We start from the raw sequence: 20,942 nt of genomic DNA, 5'->3' as shown, positions 1-20,942 counted from the left end.
GATTTTACCATTAATTGAACCTATGTACATCAAAAGCTCAAACAGTTTTCACCATTCCTGCACTGTATATTGAGCACAAGTGTCATTTTAGATAGATGATGCTACATTTGCTTTTCTAAGGGGAGATGTAGGTACTAAAAATGCTTTACTTTCTCATTGATTCTAATATCAGAATCCAGTAATAATCATATGCCTATGCACTGCAGGTGGAAATGAGTTCTCAACAGTTTCCTCGGTTAGGAACCCCCTCCACCGGGCTAAGCCAGGCTCCTTCACAGATAGCCAACAGTGGTTCTGCAGGATTGATAAACCCAGCTGCAACAGGTGAGATGTGTGATATTTTTCTATATTGCTTCCTGCTTTAAAAATATTGCCAGTTTTCTAATTTAAAAATTAGCAAATTCTTTGTGGGATTTTAGTAAATACTAGGTTATCAAATTTGAAAAATGGATATATTACAGTTCTAATTTAAATAGGGCTTTCTTTCTTCCTGTTTTAACCACTTGATTCACATGTACAGAGTGTACATGAAACTTACAGTGAAGCACGCCTACAAGAACTTTTTTTAATGTATTAATGTGTTCTTATTTAATTAAGGCCCAGAGGTGTAATAATAATGCCATGAGGAATGCAAAGGTGTGTAAGGCGTAGGTCTTGCCTTTCAGGAGCTTACTGTATAGGAAGAGATTTTAAAAAGATGTGTATACGCACATATATGCAACTTGGTTTTTAGTTGTATACTCTTTGAATGCTGAAGATCAGTGGCCTCAGCTGGTGATGATTTTGCCCCCCAGGGAATATTTGGCGATGTCTCGGTACACTTTTAGGTGTCACAAGTAGGGGGTGCTCTTGGATATTTAGAGGCCCGGGATGCTGCTAAATACACGACGTTAAGCAGGACAGCCCCCACCCCCACAGCAAAGTCTAGTCCAGTCAGCAGTGCTGAAGTTGAGTTACTCCTTCAAATAATTATGTATTCTGTGTATCAAGTGGAAAGGTGGCATTGTGAAGTGAAGTAAGGTACTCCTTTTTTTATTCCTCTTTCTTTACAGCCTGATTTCTATGTTCCTCATCATGGTAAATGGTACTTACCATCTACTTATTGCTCAAACCAGGAACTCAGGCATGGTGTTTAATTGTTCTGTCTTTGTCTCTCACCTGTGAGCTGTGGCCTCCTTCCTATTGCTTCGCCTCCTTCCTGCCAACTTAGTTTTTGTTACAAATTTATTTTAGTTCTCTTTAGACTTAAAGTAACTTTAAGCTACTTTATTCCTCCTGCTTAATAGTAGCTGCTCATATTTTCTGAACAGATGATAAGTTCTCAGCCTTCTTGACCTTGGGACTTCGCACAGTCCAGTTTTGTTTTGTTTGTTTGTTTGCCACAATCTTTCTTCTTCCTTTGCACACTTATTTATCTGGCTAATTCTTTGTTCTTCCTTGAGGTTTCCTCTCAGATGTCACTTTCTCTGGGAAGTCTTTACTGACTCCATCATCCACAGTAACGCAAGGTCGGGCCTCCTCCTAGAATGAAGGCCAGGACCTATCTGTCCGTGCTTCTTTGTATGTGCTATCCTTGCTACAGGGTAGAGGTTAACAAATTCTTATAGCGCCACTTCAAGTTCCTGACCCCTTAACAAAGATTTTTGACAGTGTTTTATGTTTTGTATGAATTCACAGCAGAATTTTTTTTTTTTTTTTTTTTGGCCAAGCTGCATGGCTTGCGGGATCTTAGTTCCCTGACCAGGGATTGAACCCAGGACACAGCAGTGAAAGCGCCAAGTCCTAACCACTGGAGTGCCAGGGAATCCCCGCAACAGAATAATTTAAAGGAGCATAGCTAAAGAGAATTTTTTTTAATAGAAATCCATTTTTAATTTATTTATTTTATTTATTTATTTTTGGCTGCGTTGGATCTTCGTTGCTGCACGCGGGCTTTCTCTGGTTGTGTCGAGCGGGGGATACTCTTCATTGTGGTGCACGGGCTTCTCACTGCAGTGGCTTCTCTTGTTGCAGAGCATGGGCTCTAGGCGCATCAGCTTCAGTAGTTGTGGCTCGCAGGCTCAGTAGTTGTGGCTTGAGGGCTCTAGAGCGCAGGCTCAGTCATTGTGGCACACAGGCTTAGTTGCTCCGCGGCATGTGGGATCTTCCCGGACCGGGGCACGAACCCGCGTCCCCTGCATCGGCAGGCAGACTCCCAACCACTGCGCCACCAGGGAAACCCCAAAAGAGAATATTTTTGAACATCTATTTGCAAGAATTATACTGCTCGTTAAAAAGGGTATCAATTAGCAATAATTGCCCTCAGACTTTGTTGAGAAGGAAATCATTGACTTAGGCCCAAATTGTCTATAATTTTACTTCTGAAATGTGTATGTTGTTTCCTTCAGTTGCTCTTAAAAAGAAAATAAAAGTTTTCCTTAAGTAGTTAGATGTTTTTCTATATTTCCTGGTGCTCTTATTGGAAGAAGTAATTTGGGATCCTACGCATGTCAGGATTTCAAGTACATGTTCACAGTACAGAAGTATAGATTACAACCATTCTCTTAACTACTGCTTCAAGGTTCTTTTCTGATAAAAATAAACAACTTCAAATACCTAGAAGGAAACGATACATAGTTGCAAAAAGAGCTTAGTGGAAAATGGTCAGTGCATTATATCTTAAATGAAAGTGTCAAAAATCAAAGTCTTCCTGGACAGATAGGTTTGGAGGAAAGTTATGAAATTGTCCATTTCCTTTAAAATTTTAATTAGGGGAAAATCTGGGCAGTGGGGAAGGTTAAAAATCAGTTGATAATGGAAAGACAGAAGTAAAACTTTTTATTCACAAGCATCACGTATACAGAAAATACTAAATGTTTTTTAAAAGCTGTTGGAACTAATAAGTGAAATTACTAAAGGTTGCAGGATAAAAGTTCAGTGTACAGAAATCAATTATATTTCTAAATACTAGTAATGAATAGTGAAATTTTAAAAATGTCATTTATAGTATCATTAAAAAAAAAAACCCATGAAATACTTAGGAATAAGTTAACAAAATATGTGTATGACCCGGGCTTAGAAAATGATGTAAAACATTGCTGAGAGAAGTTAAAGACCTAGATAAATGAAAAGATCTATCATGTTCATAGATTGGAAAACTCAGTATTTTCCTTTACCCAAAGGGATCTGTAGATTCAAATGAATCCTAATCAAATTCACATCAGGTACTTTTCTAAAAATTGAATCTAAAATTAAATCTAAAATTTATGTGAAAACCAAAGGACCTAGAATAGCAAAGCAATTTAGACAAAAAAGAAGAAAGTTGGGGGACTCCACTGCCTTACTTCAAGACTTGGTATAAAGCTGCACTACTCAAGACAATGTGATATTAGCATAAATCACTGGATCATTGGTACAAACTAGAGGATCCAGAAATAGACCCACACATAATGGTCAATTGATTTTTGATAAAAGTACATAGATAATTCAATAGGGGAATGATAGTCTTTTTAACAAAATAGTGCCAGGACACCAGAATATCCATATGAAAAAAAAATAAACCTTGACCTTTACTTCCACTGTGCACATAAATTAACTCGAAATGTATAATTATGGACCTAAGTATAAAACTTAAAATTTCTAAAAGAAAATATAGGAGAAACTGTTTGTTACCTTAGAGTAAGTAAAAATTGCTTAGGGCACGAAAAACGTTGATTATAAAGGAGGCAGCTAATACACTGTACTTCATCAACATTAAAAATGACTGCTCTGCAAAAGACACTGTTAGTAAAATAAAAAGGCAGGCTACCAAATGAGAGAAGACATTTGTGATAAATGTGTCAGCAAAGGACTTACATCTGGAATATATAAAAAACTTGTAACTCAATAGCAAAAAAGGCAAACAGCTTGTGTTTTTTTGTTGTTAGTTTGTTTGTTTTTAAGGGATGAAATATGTGAATAGACACTTTACCAAAGATGCTATATAAAGGCCAGATAAACACAAAAGATATTCAACTGTATTAACTCCTCAGGGCAATGCAAATTAAAACCACAGTGAGAAACTACTATACACCCACTAGAATGACTAAAACAAAAAGACTGACAATACTGAGTTTTGACGTGTTTCTCGAGCAAGCAGAACCCATGCATTGGTGGGAATGCAAAGTAATCCAGCCACTTTGGTAAGCAGTTTGGCACAGTGTGTTAAAAAATTTAACATAAGCTTACCATACAACCCAGCAGTCTCATTCCTAGGTGTTTACCCAAGATAAATGAAAATGTGTGTCACACATACAGTGACTTCTCCTTCAGTGTTCATAGAAGCGTTATTCATAATAGCCAAACCCTGGAAAGAACCCAGATTTTATCAACTGGTGACTGGATAAGCAAAGTTTGGTTTAATCTGTACAGTGGAATACTACTCAGTGGTAAAAAGAAGCAAACTAGCATTATAAACAGTAACGTGGATGAACGTCAAAAGCATTTTACTGAGAGAAAGAAGCCAGATCCAAAGGACCACATACTGTGTGGTTCTATTTCTATGAAATTCCAGAAAAGATAAAGCAGTGGTGATAGAACCATCAATAGATCAGTGGTTTCTAAGGAGTAGGGGTGGGAGGGAGGGAATTGTCTGCAAAGGGGCATGAATGAACTTGTTAGAGTAAGGGAAATGTTCTATGTCATGATTGTGTTGTGATAACAGTACTGAATACATTTGTGAAAATTTAGTTTTATACAAAAAATTAGATTTTATACGTAAATTGTACCTCAGTTAATAAACCTGATTGATTAAAAAATGGACAAGATATGAACATATACTTCACAAAGGAAGATGTATATGAATGGCCTATGGTCACATAAAAAGAAGTTCAACATTACCAGTCAGCATGGAAATGTTAATTAAAACCACAATGAGATACCCAGTACACACCCACTAGAATGTCTGTGTGTCAAGAATCCGTGAGGATGAGGAACAACTGGACCGCTAATACACTGCCGGTGGGAACATGAGATAATACAACCACTTTGGAAAGTACTTCGGCAGTTTCATATGAAGTTTACCATTTGACCCAGCCATTCTGCTCCTAACTTGTTGGTGAGAATGTAAAAAAAAAAAAATCATTGAACTCTCTTTAGAATAGCCATTTTATTGTATGCAAGTTATACCTCAATAAAACGGTTTTAAAAATCAAAAATTTTTAAAAATCTGAATGACCTAGGAGAAGGGTCAATGTATAGCAGAATATGAAATATGTTAATCTTTTCTCCCAGCACGTTTTTCCTCCAAGAGAAAATTTCTGATTTTTTTTCCTGAGATCATTGAACAAGGACTCCGAGTACATATGGATATTTATTCTAGAGTTGTTGACAATAGCAAAAATTTGGAAATTTTTGCTCATTGATGATATAGTGGTTTAAAAAGGTATAGTACATCTATTCAATAGAATTTCATTTAGCACTTTTGAAATGATGTGGTGTATATTCTGTATTACTTAGCAATTCCACTCTTAGGTGGAATCCAATAGCAATGGTAATGTTCACCAAAAGTCATACACGTGAATAATTACTAGCATTCCTATTCACAATAGTAAAAAAAAAACCTGAAAACTAACTGTGAGTAAAATGGGTAATTTGTGATTTATTCAAGCAATGGCATACTGTACTGAGAATGAAGGAGCTATGGCTACATGTAATAATATGCACAAATCTTATACCTATAAGTGAGAGAGACAAGAACCAGGTACATTTGTTACGAGTATATATATATATATATATATATGTTCAAAAATAGACAACAGTAATCTATAGTTTTAGAAGTTAGCATAGTGAGTATCATTGGGAGGTACAGTGACTGGAATCAGGCTGAACAGAGGGTTTATGGGGAAGCGGTAGCATTCTGCTTGTTGATCTCGGGGCTGGTAACTCGGGTGTATTCCGTTTGTAAAAGTTCATTGAGCTATACACTTGTCTTTATGAAGGTTATAGTTAAATAAAAAGTTAAGTAAATAAAAACCCACCTAAGATTAAAGAGCTGAGAAGTGTCTGACGTTTTACCAAAATAGTAACTTGGTGCCTTTAGGGGATAGACTTTGGGAGCAGTTTTACTTTCTTTATAGTTTTCCAAGTAATTAAAATTTTTTATGTAAGTATAATCTTTATGTTCAGAAAAATAATGTCAGTGTTGTTTTGGGAAAATGATAGTGCAAATTAATATTTTCACAGACTCTCCTCTTTCATTACATTAGTTCCTTGATTTTTAATAAATTTTTTATCATTGTGTTCTGAATTCACAGCATTTTAAAATTTATTTTTAGTTTTATTTATTTTTGGCTGCGTTGGGTCTTTGTTGCTGCACGCAGGCTTTCTGTAGTTGTGGCGAGTGGGGGCTACTCTTTGTTGCAGTGCGCAGGCTTCTCATTGCGATGGCTTCTCTTGTTGCGGAGCATGGGCCCTAGGTGCACGGGCTCTAGAGCACAGGCTCAGTAGTTGTGGCGCACAGACTTAGTTGCTCCGTGGCATGTGGTATCTTCCCGGACCAGGGATCGAACCCGTGTTCCCAGCATGGGCAGGCGGATTCTTAACCACCGCGCCACCAGGGAAGTCCCAGTTCCTTGATTTTTTTAACTTAATTTTTAAATACGTTACGTGTTCTCATGGTCCAAAATTCCAAAAGAAAAAAGAATATACACTGAAAAATATCTCTCCTTCCTGTCCTCCACTCATCCACTTTCTTTCCTTTCAGGCAAACAAGATGCTTTGGAGATATGTTATCCATATTCAAATACAAATGTATTTATATTTGTGTGTATTTTATTTACTTTTTCTCTGTTCTGTACCTTGGTATTTTCATATATCTTTTTCACTATATATATATATATATTTTATACATTTTCCCATAAGAGTACCTAAAAAGCTTTCTTGTTTTATTTTTATAGTTGCATGGTAGTCTGTTGTGTGAGTATACCATAATTTATTTAACCAGTCCCCTATTGATGGACATGTAGGTTTTTCGGTTCCTTTGCTAGTATAAAAATACTGAAACAGATAACTTGTACCTGAGTCATTTTACACACATGCTGTGTATCTATAGGGTACAGTCACGCAAGTGGAATTGTTGAGTCTCAAAGGGTGCATGCATTGTAATAATGATAGAGCTTTACTTGTTCACTCTGTAGGGATTTGGACTGAGAAATTGGTTACCTTTTTTTGGGGGGGTGGATGCCGCACCACACAGCATGCAGGATCTTAGCTCCCCGACCAGGGGTCAGACCTGTGCCCCCTGCAGTGGAAGCATGGATTCTTAACCACTGGACCGCCTGGGAAGTCCCCAAGTCACCTTTTTAATATTAGGTTTTTATAACTTTTTAAATAAATATTTTAAATGAAATTGTCTTTTATCTTATATTACAATTTCAAGTATTTGAGGTCATTCTAGATAGTTTTCAGGCCCTTTGTTCATAGGAGTAGGAAATTACAATCTTTAAAACAAGTCCCGTGTTCCAAAGGTGTGACTTTCGAGTTTGCTCTCCATCAGGGGAATTTGATGCCCAAATTTTCCTTGTTAAGAAAATCTCAGAAGGAAACGGTCAGTTTATCAACCCTGCAACTTAGCTGCAAGCGCCACTCTTACATGTGCTGTTATATTATTTGATATTGGAAGGGCATGACACACTGTTTCACCCTTCATGTCTTCACTAGTCAACGATGAATCTAGTCGAGATGCTGAAGTCACTGCCAGGGAGCACGTGGGTTCCAGCAGCTCCCTACAGTCCCGTGAAGAGAAGCAAGAGCCTGTTGTGGTAAGGCCCTATCCACAGGTGCAGATGTTGTCTACACACCATGCTGTTGCATCGGGCACACCTGTCACAGTGACAGCCCCGCCAGCACATCTGACGCCAGCAGTGCCACTCTCATTTTCGGAGGGACTTATGAAGGTAATGGAGAGGTTTAAAATTTCACATTGAACGACAGCTAAAGACTGGCTAGTATTTCTGACAGTGCTCACAGAGTCTTAGGCTGTATCCTAGGATCATAGCTTTTTCTTTTGGACCTATCAGTTCAGCTCCTCTCTGTAACTCAGAGTTGCGCTGTTCTGCAGTGCCTAGTCTCGTGCCGCTGGGCAGTTGGCATCACAGGATCTTTTCTCGTACCCATTTTGACGTGGATTTTATTTCAAGTTATGGGCATGCTAGTGTAGCTTTTATCTTGGAGTGGCACTCTTCTCCAAGGTTTTGTTTTGATAGCTTGCTAATTTGGGTGTATCAGAATATCGCCTTGTGTATTAACCATATGGATATGTGTCAGTTACTGGGAGTTTTGTTTACTTCCAGCCAAACTTGGGAGGCGGCACGGTATAGAAGAAAGAATGTGGGCTGTGAGCCATACAGATCTGGGCTTTATTCCCAGTTCTAGTTTTTACTGTCTGTGTGGCTTTAAGCAAGGGACTTAGCCTTGCTTTGTATGTTTCCACATCTGTAACATGGCAATGCTAGCACCTCAATGGAGAGGCTGTGATGCTAAGAGATAGAACATGTGAGGCTTCGGGCATCCTTCCTGGCGCTCTCCAGGTTTGATTTGTGCGCGTGTGTGGAATGAAGGGCATCGCTGGAAACGCTGTTGATCTGTGTCGTGTGGTTTTCTGTTCGCAGCCGCCCCCGAAGCCCACCGTGCCTAGCCGTCCCATTGCTCCTGCTCCACCTTCCACCTTGTCACTTCCCCCCAAGCTTCCAGGGCAGGTTACCGTTACCATGGAGAGTAGCATCCCTCAAGCTGCAGCCATTCCTGTGGCAACAATCAGTGGACAACAGGTTTTTTTCCTCTTAATTTGCTGATTTTCAAACTGAGATGCCAAACTGTTGATCATTATTTACTGAATGCCAGCAGTACATTAGGCACTGGACTAAATCAAAAATTAACTGGTCACCGGTATCTGCAAGGGGACAAGAGGAGAGTGGACAGAGAAGGATGGCCTCGGGAGTGAGACCAGTATGCACAGTGGTCTTGTCATTCGGCCCGTACGTAGTGGGTATCTGCTGTGTACGAGGCACCCCCTGCAGTGTGAGAAGCAAATCTAGATAAGACAGCCCGTGACCTTGAGGAGCACAGGAGTCCGGCTGTGCTTGGTTACAGGCGCAGAACTCCAGTGGGCTGAGGACAGCCTCACAGCAGCAGTGCTTCTCTAAGGCTGTTCTCTGAGGACGGTGATGTGTGTCTCTTGGGCGACTGGCGGGTTCCCTCAGCAGCCTACCAGTTGTGAACCTTTATTTTAAAGTCTCATGTTTTAACTTAATTTTTTTTTTTGAAATTGCAGTCCTCCTCCATAATATGTATTTGATTTATTTAAATATTTTAAATTACTTACCAATGAAAACTGAATCTCACAACTCACTCCCTTCAAGTTTTCAGGAGAAAAATGGTATTCCAAAAAGGTGCACTGTGGTGTTTTTCATTTTGTCATATTGCTGAGTCCTCCCAGAAGTGCTGGAATGCCCACCTGAGAAGCACTGGCATCAGGATCGGGCAGGTGTGAGGAAGGGACACGTAGGGGTGAGCTGCAGAACTGATGGGCGAGTGCCCGTTGGATGCTGACTGAATTTACTTAGAGATCTTGGCTAGCATAAAGCATACGTGAGTGCAGTGGCATGTAAAGGAAATAGTGATAATAAGAAAAAATAAGCTATAGGCCAAGACAAAGAAAACAAGGGTAAAAGACTACTATTGAAGATGAGAGTGTCTGAAAGTGGACAGTCAGATGTGTCATCAGTGATAGGAATCTAACAGCTAGCTAGATTCAAGGCAGCTGATGGGTCCTCCCTGCCCCTTACCACATGCCTGGTGGCACAGGGCATCGTGCAGTATGCTGTGAAAAGGAAACTAAATGTCCTTTCCCTTGGGGTGCTCACTATCTTAAGAGGAACAACATGACCCACATTTGGAGGCAGCTGACTTCCTAGAAGCAATGGCTAAGCACCCGTGGCTAAGACCAGGCACTTGGAAATAACGTTGCATCCTGTTTCTTGCAGGGGCATCCCAGTAACCTGCATCACATCATGACCACAAACGTACAGATGTCTATCATCCGGAGCAACGCACCTGGGCCCCCTCTTCACATTGGAGCTTCTCATTTGCCTCGAGGTAAATAAAGGCTGCGTGTTTTCTTCAGACTCCTGAAATGCAGTGACAGGTGTACGTTTGGTAGAAGATACAGTAACACAAAGCATATCCAGAATGAGCTTTTTAGAGTTGCAGGACAGCAGAAATAAACTTAGATTAATGCACATTTTTAGTGTGGCCTAATAGGTGCTTATTATCGTTGTATTGCAACACATATGTGTATGTGTGTAAACTCAGAGCAATTCAAATTTTCTGTATGGTCTAAAAATTGTCCTTTATACTGAGGAACTCCTGAAAGCTGTGGTTGTGTAAATATGGGCTTCATTTTCAATAAATAAGTCACAAATGTTAATACTGAGTATTTCTGAAGTTTAGTGAAAATGCTTAGTCAAATCTTTTTATTCACATGGCAATAAGATGAATTTATTCTTACAATTAAGTGCTGATAGGTTGTAAGGTATTAAATTTAATGAGTTTTTTCAGTTACTTGATCAGAAATTGTTACCTTCTATTGGAGAGGATAAAATTATTGTCGGCAGAATCAGGCTAACAAATACTGTCTCTCAGTGTAACTTAGTGGTTGTTCTCAGAGTGAGGTTCACAGACTGCAGGGGGATCTGTGTGAGGTCAAAACTAGGACGTGTGCCCTTTTGTCAGTGCTGATATTGGCACTGATGGTACAAAGGCAGTGGTGGTTCAAGTGAACTCTCACTGGTGGTTAAACTGCTGCAGCCTTGGCTTGAATCAGGGTAATAACAGCACCGTGCTGTGCTTCACTGCTACATACTTGCAGTTTAAAAAAAAAAAATAGCCAGTTTCATTTAAGAACACCCTTGAAGAAGCAATACAGATTATCGATCTTATGAAATCTCAGCCCTTGAGCGCACGTTCTCTTAATTTTCTGTATGATGAAATGGGAAGTATACATAAAGCACTTAAGCTGAATACTGACATACTGAGCTTATAGGGAATATAATTGTAGCTATTTAAATCATGAGCCCGGAAGCCATACTAATGAAAAAAATACTGTTTTTCCAGGTGCAGCAGCTGCTGCTGTGATGTCCAGTTCTAAAGTAACCACGGTCCTGAGGCCGACTTCCCAGTTGCCAAATGCTGCTGCAGCTCAGCCGGCAGTACAGCACATCATTCACCAGCCAATCCAGGCACGCCAGGGTTGTGGGTAGTCAGCCAGCAAGCGTTAAGCGCCTACTCTGAGTTATTCACTCTGCTTGGCACTGTGCGAGTCCTTGAACCTCAAGTGACTTTGGATCTAGCTGCCAAGATGTAGAGAAGGCTGAATTACATACAGTGTCATGTGATCCACTGTAGGAATTTAGGAGAGAGGTAGTAAGGGAAGGCTTTTGGTTGGGATGGGTGTGGCAGTGGGGATTCAGAGACGTGAAGGGGGGCAGCACTGGGAACAAGGCGAGGAAGATAGTGGTGGTTGTACACAATGTGGAGTAAAGCCTAGTTAGAACTGAGGGATTCTAATTTGGATAGGGGTGTGTGAACCCCTAAACATTTTATGCACATAGGTATGCTTTTTGAGGAAGATGGTCCATGCCTTTCAACTTTTTTCAAGGAAACCTGTGGCCTCAGTACTACTGAAGTATAACGTGTTACTGCGTGATACCATGTCTGTCTCTAAATTCGGGGCTCTAAGATGAAGACTGTAAACTTGATTTTGTACACAGCAGAGAGCTACTGCGTCTTTGGAGTATACTGATATATGGTCAAAGAAATATCTTTGAAAGATTAATTTAGCTGAATTGCGTACAGAAGGTAGAAGTTCAGTGCCTTTGGGGCCAGACTGGTAGCATGTATGAAATAGCTGGGTTTAAGATACTATGGAAGAGTGCTGACTGGGACGTAGGGTAAGATATGTCTAGCCTAGAGCTTTCACATTAAACAAAATAAAAGACCTTGCTGGTAATAAAACACGTTTGGAGACTGATTAGGGCCCCAGGAGTATAATGGTAGGAAGGGTTGGAGAAAGAGGAGAACCAAGGTCAAGAGCTCAGTAGTGAGGAAGACAGCACAGCAGTCCTAGTGTGAGAGGACAGGCTGTGAGAGCAGCACCATGGGGACGAGGTCTGCAGGTGAGAAACATCAAGAATGGGCAGAGTTTGCTGAGTTAACCTGCACGTGGCAGGAGCAGGAAAGAAGGACTACTCAGGAGAGCTCAGATGACTGGAGAATCTGACAGTGGGCAAGCGGGTGAAGCCCAGTGTGGAACTCGTTAGGTGAAGATTTTACACACAGATGTAGGGGTAAGGGAAGTATATCCATATGGAAACATCTAGAAAGCATCTGGGCACCCTGCACCTTCCGCTGGTAAAGAATGCTGTTACCACGTGTTTGCCTTTTTTGCCCTCAGATGGCATGAGAGCCAGCATCCAGTTCTGAGTAGGCCCTCTGTGGAAAGCCCTAGGTTGTGTCATCATGAAAAGTGTCTGCTCCAGGACCAGCGACAGCTCTGTGGGAACTAGAGCTGAAGGGCTAGATTCCAGTCTGTACTAATCGTAGGACAGAATTTTGAGTCTGGTCATATTCGAAAAGAAGGGGCTTGTGTACTCTCCAGCCAGCATTGGATTTTTGGGGATAATTCTGGCTCTTGGCCTTCTAACAACCTATCTGAAAAGAGAACTCGGTAATCAGAATGGTGAGAATTTATTTTCATTTGGACATAAACACCCTTATTTCGAGGCCCAGTTTCCAAATTATACTTGCAGTGTTGCGGGCATACTGTATTTTGCTTTCAATGAAATGTGTTTTTCTCTTCTCTTGGTAGTCTCGTCCACCTGTGACCACCTCTAATACCATCCCTCCTGCTGTGGTAGCAACTGTGTCGGCCACCAGAGCTCAGTCTCCAGTGATTACTACAACAGCAGCCCATGCCACTGATTCCGCACTTAGGTATATTTGGGGGTTTGAAGATCAGCCATCCTGTCATCCTCCCTTCTTCTCTCCCCTTTTCTTTTCCTTCTTTCATTCAACTCAACAAATATTTATTGAGTGCTTTTTTCTTTTTTTTTAATGAGCTATGTTGTGTTCTAGACACTGAGGATAAAGCAGTGAACAAATAAAAAGAAATTCTTGCCCCCATAGAGTTTCTGTTTGTAGAAACTGTGGCTGGAGACATACCATTAAAAAATATATAGTTTTTTAGGTGGCAGAGAGTGCTTTGGGGAAAAATCAGGGCGAATGGGATTTGGAGTGACAGGGTAGGCAGTGCGGGGAGCTTACTTTATCATGTAAGGTGATCAGGAAGGGCTTTGTTGATAAGAATGCAGTTGAACAGAAAATGGAAAGATGTGAAATGAGCCACATGGTTGTTTGGGATAAGAGTGTTCTAGGCAGTGGGAACAGTAAGTGCAAAGGCCCTGATACAGGAGTATGTTTGCCGCATAAAGGGGCAGCAAGAGGCTAATGGTAGGAGAGTGGCCAGCGATAATTTTGGGAGGTAGCAAGGTCCCCAGATCATGCCGAGCCTTAGGAACCACTCTGAGGATTTGGCCTGCGCTGGGGGGCAATGGGAAGCCTTAGCAGAGTTTGGAACAGAGCAGTGCCATGATCTGAAGTAGCTGCATCAGCCTGGTTGCTGGAGAGAGTTGGCTGTGGGGAGGCAAAGTTGGAAGCAGGATGTTTCAAAGAGTATGGCAGGAATCCAGGAGAGATGGTCATTGGAGGTGGAAAGATGTGGTTAGATTCTGAATAGAACTTTGAAGGTAGCGGAGGGGATTTCTGAGGAAGCACGTACGGGGTTATTAGAGAATGAGAACAGTCAGGCTTATGCCAGCGCTGGTTGGCTGTGCAGCTGGGAGAGTGGAGTTGCCTAAACTTGAGATGGGGAAGAATGGGAGGAGTAGGTTTGGGGAGGAATTCCAGACTCTGGTTTGGGGCACTTTTAAGGTTGTGCTGACTTCTGCGCACCCAAGTGGAGATGTTGAGAAAGCCTAATATATGAGTCTGGAGTCCACAGAAGAGTTCGGGAGGAGATGATTTAGGAGGGCAATATAGATGGGGAGGAGGTTTATGAGAGAAAATGGCTCCCAGTTGAGAGGGCTGTCGAGCGAAGCAGTGTTCTCAAGGGAGAACCAAGATTCATTAGGGCAGGAAGATAGTGGATATATTCACAGAAGAGGTTGAGGATACAGGAGATTTTGCTAAAGATGGATTGTGAGTCCAGAGGGTGTAGTAGAAAGGTTGGGTGTTTGAGAAGTGAAGCCAGTACAATTAGGAGATTTACAGAGCCATACAGGGAGAGAATCTGGTCAATGAGGGATGGTCTCTGATGCTTCTTGTGAGTGACACAGTCAGGGCTGAAGACATCAAGGTATTTGTCCTCACGACCCGCAGGCATATTGTGCTGGTGAAGCTGTGAAAGTTGGGGAAGGCAGTGGCATGAGAGTCTTGCCAGGAGCATGCAGTGTTCCAGTGGTCTTGCTTGATTCTTGCCATCGATTACATGGGTGCCGGGGAAAGAGCCTTCGGCAATATGGACAAGAAGTGATTCACTGGACCGAAGGAGGGATAGGGCATGGAGAACAGAGCTGTCGGGAACTAGAGACCATCCGGAAGACTTGTCTACCAGTTGGAAGCAGTCTGAGATGCCTCCTTGGTTTCTTCCTTGCTTGACCAAGTAAATGAAAAGGAAACAAAGGAAAGAAAGCAGATTTATTTATTTATTTATTTATTTATTTATGGCTGCATTGGGTCTTCGTCGCTGTGCATGGGCTTTTCTCTAGTTGCAGCGAGTGTGGGCTACTCTTGGTTGCATTGCGCGGGCTTCTTGTTGTGGTGGCTTCTGTTGTTGCAGAGCAAGGGCTCCAGGCACGTGGGTTCAGTAGTTGTGGCACGCGGGCTCAGTAGTTGCGGCACGCGGGCTCTAGAGCACAGACTCAGTAGCTGCGGCGCATGGGCGCAGTTGCTCCACGACATGTGGGATCTTCCCGGACCAAGGATCGAACCCGTGTCCCCTGCATTGGCAGGTGGATTCTTAACCACTGCGCCACCAGGGAAGCCCCGGAAGCAGATTTTAAAGAGAAGGTTAAGTTTTGTGATACTGAGTGTATCTGTGGCAACAGGTAGTTGAAGAGATGTCTGTGCTTGAGAAGTCATTAACGTGGGCTACAGTTAATGCTCTAGGTATCTGAGTCTACCCAGCGGGAATAAATATAATGAGAAGAGGGCCCAGAACAGAGCTCTGAAGAAAATAACACTTACATGCAGAGTAGTGCCTAGGGTGTAACTTTAACCACTAGCTCTGTCATTTACTAGCTGTGTGTCATTATAAGTGTTTTTAACTTCCCTGATCCTTAGTCCGCTCTTCAATAAAATGAAGACACTTTACTTCTCGGTAATTGAATATATTGCCTGAGGTACAAAGAGACACAACAGCCCAATATAAAATAGACTGTTATTCATGTTCACTTTATAGTACCTTCAAAAAATTAATATATTCAGATGGTATGATGAAATTCAAAAGGTATAAATGTGTATACAGTGAAAACTAGGGTTAGATTTTTTTTTAAACCATGTTGTTGAATTATCTTTTCCAATGTATTGTTTTTACTAAAAAATGGATATTGAATTTTGTCAGATATATTTTTAGCATATAACTACATTTTCACTCCTGTAACAAATATTATTGTGTGCCTCGTCTGTGCCAGTCACTGCTCTAGGCACTGGAAATACACTAGGGAATTAAACAGACAAAAACCCTAATGATCAGATGGTTTTTCTACTTAAATTATCTATAACTGTGATAAATTCCTAATGTCTGACTTCCTAGCTAATGGATGTACTGATGGGCATTTTGGCATATGTTGCATGTTTGTGATGGTGTGCCTTCAAGGTGTATTCCTGGAAGTGGGAGTGCTAGGTGAAAGAGTAAATGTCTCAATTTCCTTACCTAGAAAAAGGCGGTAATATTACCTTCCTTGATATGGAAGTTAATGTATAAATATTAATGTGTAAATATGTATATATTAATACTAATATATAAAGCACTTAATACATGCCTGACATGTAATGGTCATTAACACTTTTTATGTGTTAACACTTGTTATTTTTCATTAGAGTAAATGAAAATCAAAGACTAGTATAGTCTATGCTTTCAGAAACACTTCACATATCTAAATACTTAATAGAAATACTCTTTTGGGGGTATATTTTTGTATGAGCTGGACCTCTTAAAATATGAGCACGTTTAAGTTTGAATTTAGGAGATCCTTTCCGGGTGATTCTGTTGGCATTCTTCTTTGTTACAGGTATCTTCAGAATTGTTCCCATAATTAGATTCCTCCATCCTAAAATTTGTGATTATTTTAGTTATGTGTACATGTATCTCTGAATGCATTTCATTGTAAATGCTGGGAGTGGGCAGCTTTCACTGTACTCTGCTGACCTAAGTCATCAACTATTAAAAATCCAGTCTTCAATAGTAGGCTTTCTCCTCAGTAAGTTCCACCAGGTGTCATAGTTGCACCTATGACCAGGCTCTCAGCTTTCCTTTGAACTTGAATAATATACCATTTAGTTCTCTTTCTATAGGGAGAAAGCCATCCTTTATTCAGTTTGTAAGTTTTATGCACTAATATTCCACCAGCTCTGATCTTAAAGCATTTTGAGAGAGGATCCCTGTGATGAAACCATTGGTTAGTTTGGATACATGAGGTCCCAATCACATTTCACCCTTACGGCTCAACTTTTCATGTTTTCTTCTTCCTAATTTATAATCACATGGTTCCAAAATACAAAAACATAAAAAGGTATTCAGTAGGGAGTATCACTCCTCTGTCGCACGTCTACCAAGTTCCTATGTTCCTTTCCCTTTGCCTTTGTAAAGTAACATGTTCATAGCTTTCGGGGTATCCTTTCAATGTTTCTTAAATACAGTCGAATTCACATGTAATTCTTAACTTTTATCCTTTTTACCCCCCAAATTGTTTAATTCATAGATTCCTAAGCTGCCCTCTTACTGCAGCCGGCAGTGTGTCAGTCTCAAGATTTTATGTTCCTCTTTGGGTTTTTTCATATAACAACGTATGTTGAAAGCTTTCCATTTCAGTACGTGGAGTTTCATTGTTCTTTTAGCAGCAGTATGATGACCCATCGTGTATGTGGATTTGAGGTTCTTTTCTTTACTTTACTATCATAAATAATATTGCAGTGAATAACTTTATATTCTTGTCATTATGCATGTGTGCAAGAATATCTATAGGATAAATTCCCAAAAGTGATCAGAGTGTATATGTGATTGTAATTTTGATACCTATGTCTTATTGCCTTCCATGGGGTTTGTACCAGTTTATACTCCCTTCAGAATATTTAAAAGTGCCTGTTCCCTTACAGCTTGAACAACAGAGTACCCTGTCAATTTTTTGGATTTTTGCCAATCTGATAGGTGAACAATGATATATCAGTGTCTTTTAAATTACATTTCTCTTCCTCTGATAAAGACTTAGTCTTTTCCCTTTGTTAAGGGGCCATTTGTGTTTTCTTTTTAGCAAACTGACTATTCATATCCTTGGCCTGTTTTTCTATTGGGCTGTTATTTTTCTCATGGATTTCTAGGAGCTCTTCATATATTAAGATTACACTTTCACCTATGAGTCTTTTTACTTTGCTTGTAGTGTGTTTTACTGTGTTAGGAGGCTTGCTTATTGGTTTACAGAGTCAAATTTCTTGATTTTTTTTTATAGCTTTTGGATTTTTAGAGCTTTTAATTGTTAGAAAGCTGTCCGCCACTCCAAGGCTATTAAAGAATTCTATCTTTTCTTCATGTACTTTCTTATTTTCCATTAAACCTTTCCTCATTTTCATATTTATCCTGGTGTACTGTGTGAAGTATGGATCTCATTTGATTTTTTCCAAATGGCTATGTAGTCTTCCTAGCATCATTTATTAAGTAGCCCATTCTCTCCCCTCTGTTTGAGATGTCAACTTTGATATACTGTCAAGTTTTCTTACCATTTTTGCAATTTCAGTAGCATGCTTGCCAGTTAATTTGACATGCTGTCTATGTTGATATCCCTTTCAATTATGAGGCAGTCATAACTATAACTTTATCTTTTGGTAAGGGATGATATAAAATTGGGGGAAGGAAGTCAGCGCTTCAAGGTCACAGGTTAAGCTTCCGTTAATCAAGGTTTTCTGTAATGTTACCTCAACTGTTAGAACCTTAGTGTGTATCTTCGGATTTGTCCACAGAGTGAAACGTGTTCGTTATAGTAATGCTTACTCGAGATGGTCAGAGAGTGTTGATTAATTATATCGAGGATACTCAGTATGACTAAGGATTAATTTATTTGGTTCATGGTCCATGTTGATACCTTCTAGAATGAGGCTTATGGCAGTTTCAGGAGAGAAACTCGATGGGCAGTTAACTTCATTGGTTCACATGTGGACTTCACAGACCTGTGAAAAATAAAACTCTGACTGTGATCCAGCACGAGACAGTAAGTGGCCTTGGCTGCCTGCATTGCGTCTGGAGACAAGTCATAGATCGTGATGTCTTTTCTGTCTTCCCAGTCGGCCAACTCTGTCTCTCCAGCATCCACCGTCTGCAGCAATTAGTATTCAGCGTCCTGCCCAGTCACGGGATGTGACAACAAGAATCACACTGCCATCTCACCCTGCGCTAGGGACGCCAAAACAGCAGCTCCATACCATGGCTCAGGTAAAACCAGAGATGAAGAGCCATCTGTATACTCTGTGGGTTAAAACCAGAATTGTGCAAAACTTGCTAAAAGCCTGGCAATATCGAAGGCAGTGATTGCGTTTACGCGGGACTGGGTGGGAGATGTCCCTGTTTCTGATTGTGCTGTGGGGTGTCCCCCCCCCAGAAAACGATCTTCAGTACTGGCACACCAGTGGCTGCAGCAACGGTAGCACCTATTTTGGCAACCAACACCCTTCCTTCCGCAACCACGGCTGGTAAGTCGGCAGCCCTGCTCTTCCTGCCAGGGAGGAAGAAGGCATAAGGCGTGGGTTCATTCTTTATTTCTCAGCTTCAGGCAGAGAACAAGAATTAGGTTAGAAAAATTCTCTTTCTTTTTCCCAAGAGCTTTTCTTGGGTTTTTGAGAATCTGTAATGTGTGCAGAGAGGCCATTGTTGAAGAATTTCCCTTTTTCTCCTGTCCAGGATCGGTGTCACACACACAAGCTCCCACGAGTACAATTGTTACCATGACAATGCCCTCACATTCATCCCATGCTACGGCAGTGACCACCTCAAACATCCCGGTTGGTAAGTGGTGTGCAGCCTGCAGACGGAAGCTTACAAGGAATTTTCAGCCCCGCTGACCAGGTCTTCATATAGCTGGCTAGTGTTGATTTTTTTTTTAATTGTTAATTTTCAAAGCAACACTGACTTTAACTTTGAGTATTATTTCATATACAGATTTGGCATTTTGATGGTAGGGGGAGAAAAAAGAAGATAACAGTCTCTGAGAGCTTAAAGTAAACTACTTTAACTCCACTTTTGACTTATTCATCAACCTTTACCTTTTCTATGTTTACCTTTTTAAAAAGTAAGTTAACTTTACTGATAAAAGTTTGACAAGAACAACAGGAAAAGCAAGGAAGAAGCAAAGATCTGGAGTGAAGAGACCTTGTACACTGACAGATTGTTCAGGAAAAATCTCTGGGTGATGCAACAGTGGGAAGAATGCTAACCCTCAAGTCACTTCCCCGAGGTTCTTATCTGGGTGCCACCCAAGGTACTTCATGACCATCCTAAAATTCCTTCCAGGCTCTGCTTATTCCCCTTTTAAATATGTGTATATCTACAGTATTAAAACATCTTTGAAAAACTTCTGGCAGCCAAACTTTAGTGATCGACAGCAGGGATTGGCAAGCTTTTTCCATAGAGCCGGATCATAAATGCTTTAGGTTCTGCAGGCCTCACGGGTGTGTGCAGCTACCTAGCTATGGGCAATATGTAAACAAATGGGTGTGGCTGTGTTTCAGTTAGATTTTTTTATGGACACAGAAATTTGAATTTCATGTCATTTTCAGGTGTCACAAAATAGTCTTCTTTTGATTTTTCCCTCCCGCTGCTGTTTAAAAGTGTGAACCCATTGTTAGCTCACGGGCCAAAACACGCATCAGCAAGGTTTGGCCGGCAAGTTGTCGATGCCTATCGTCAGAGTTGATAGCTTACTGTCACAGCTTCCAAAGCAGAGGCTGTGGCCTATGAGGCAGAACACTCCTTTCACCCACAAGTGACCGGTTTTAGTTTCTAGTGTTACCTGTGCCTTGCTTCTGTAACAGTGAGTGTGCCATCTCACTCTCCTTCACTCCCAGAGATGTGGGACAGCTGCCATATTTTTAATCTGCTGTACTTTTAGAAGTAAGGCTGCCTTTTGTGAGAGGACGCACTGACATGCTCGACGGTCAGAAATCTGGTGACCAGACACAGAAGTGTCTCCCCTACCTGCTGTGTCCCAGCACTGGGGCGGTCCCTCCCTCCCTGCTTCCTTCCTTTGCATGTGTGACAGGCTGCAGCTTCCACAGCCCTCCTAGCAAACTTTGAAGGCACTTTTCCAGAGTAACGGTAGGACCCAGGAAACCCTTGCTCCTCTTTTAAATAACTGAGCCATTCCAGCCCTTAAATTGGTACTCAGCCCCACAGACGGCTTTTAGCAGAGAAAATAACTGCGGTCTTTCTCACGTTACTGCTCACTCCAGCTTGGCATTGGGGAAACCAAACTTCTGTCACACCCTCTGAATTTAATCACACTTCTGTGAAGTCTGGCAGTGGGGTTAGAGGTTCAGCATTACAGCACTTTCGTTGAAAAAGATCGTTGATTGTTCCATGTTGTCATTTCAGGCTGTTTTCTGGC

The 20,942-nt window shown here is 41.0% G+C and overlaps 1 protein-coding gene across 7 annotated transcripts in view; it reads left to right on the top strand.

Moving 5' to 3' along the window:
* The window catches only part of SAP130 (Sin3A associated protein 130), a 75,595-nt gene that overhangs the window by 1,562 nt on the left and 53,091 nt on the right, over positions 1-20,942 (top strand). For 5 of the 7 annotated variants that reach the window (XM_060153109.1, XM_060153110.1, XM_060153107.1 and 2 more), the window contains exons 2-10: positions 207-324; positions 7,678-7,913; positions 8,628-8,786; positions 10,002-10,113; positions 11,131-11,255; positions 12,884-13,008; positions 18,628-18,775; positions 18,942-19,032; positions 19,241-19,345. In XM_060153109.1, coding sequence (XP_060009092.1) covers positions 213-324; positions 7,678-7,913; positions 8,628-8,786; positions 10,002-10,113; positions 11,131-11,255; positions 12,884-13,008; positions 18,628-18,775; positions 18,942-19,032; positions 19,241-19,345 — 1,213 coding nt within the window. In that variant the 5' untranslated portion in view covers positions 207-212. The remainder of the gene's footprint in view (positions 1-206; positions 325-7,677; positions 7,914-8,627; positions 8,787-10,001; positions 10,114-11,130; positions 11,256-12,883; positions 13,009-18,627; positions 18,776-18,941; positions 19,033-19,240; positions 19,346-20,942) is intronic. The other 2 variants (XM_060153112.1, XM_060153111.1) reach the window with 2 other exon arrangements.

This window comes from Lagenorhynchus albirostris, chromosome 6 (genome assembly GCF_949774975.1).
Source record: "Lagenorhynchus albirostris chromosome 6, mLagAlb1.1, whole genome shotgun sequence".
Lineage (NCBI taxonomy): Eukaryota > Metazoa > Chordata > Mammalia > Artiodactyla > Delphinidae > Lagenorhynchus > Lagenorhynchus albirostris.
The sequence above is the reverse complement of the archived record's forward strand: the minus strand, read 5'-3'. Positions and strand labels throughout refer to the sequence as shown.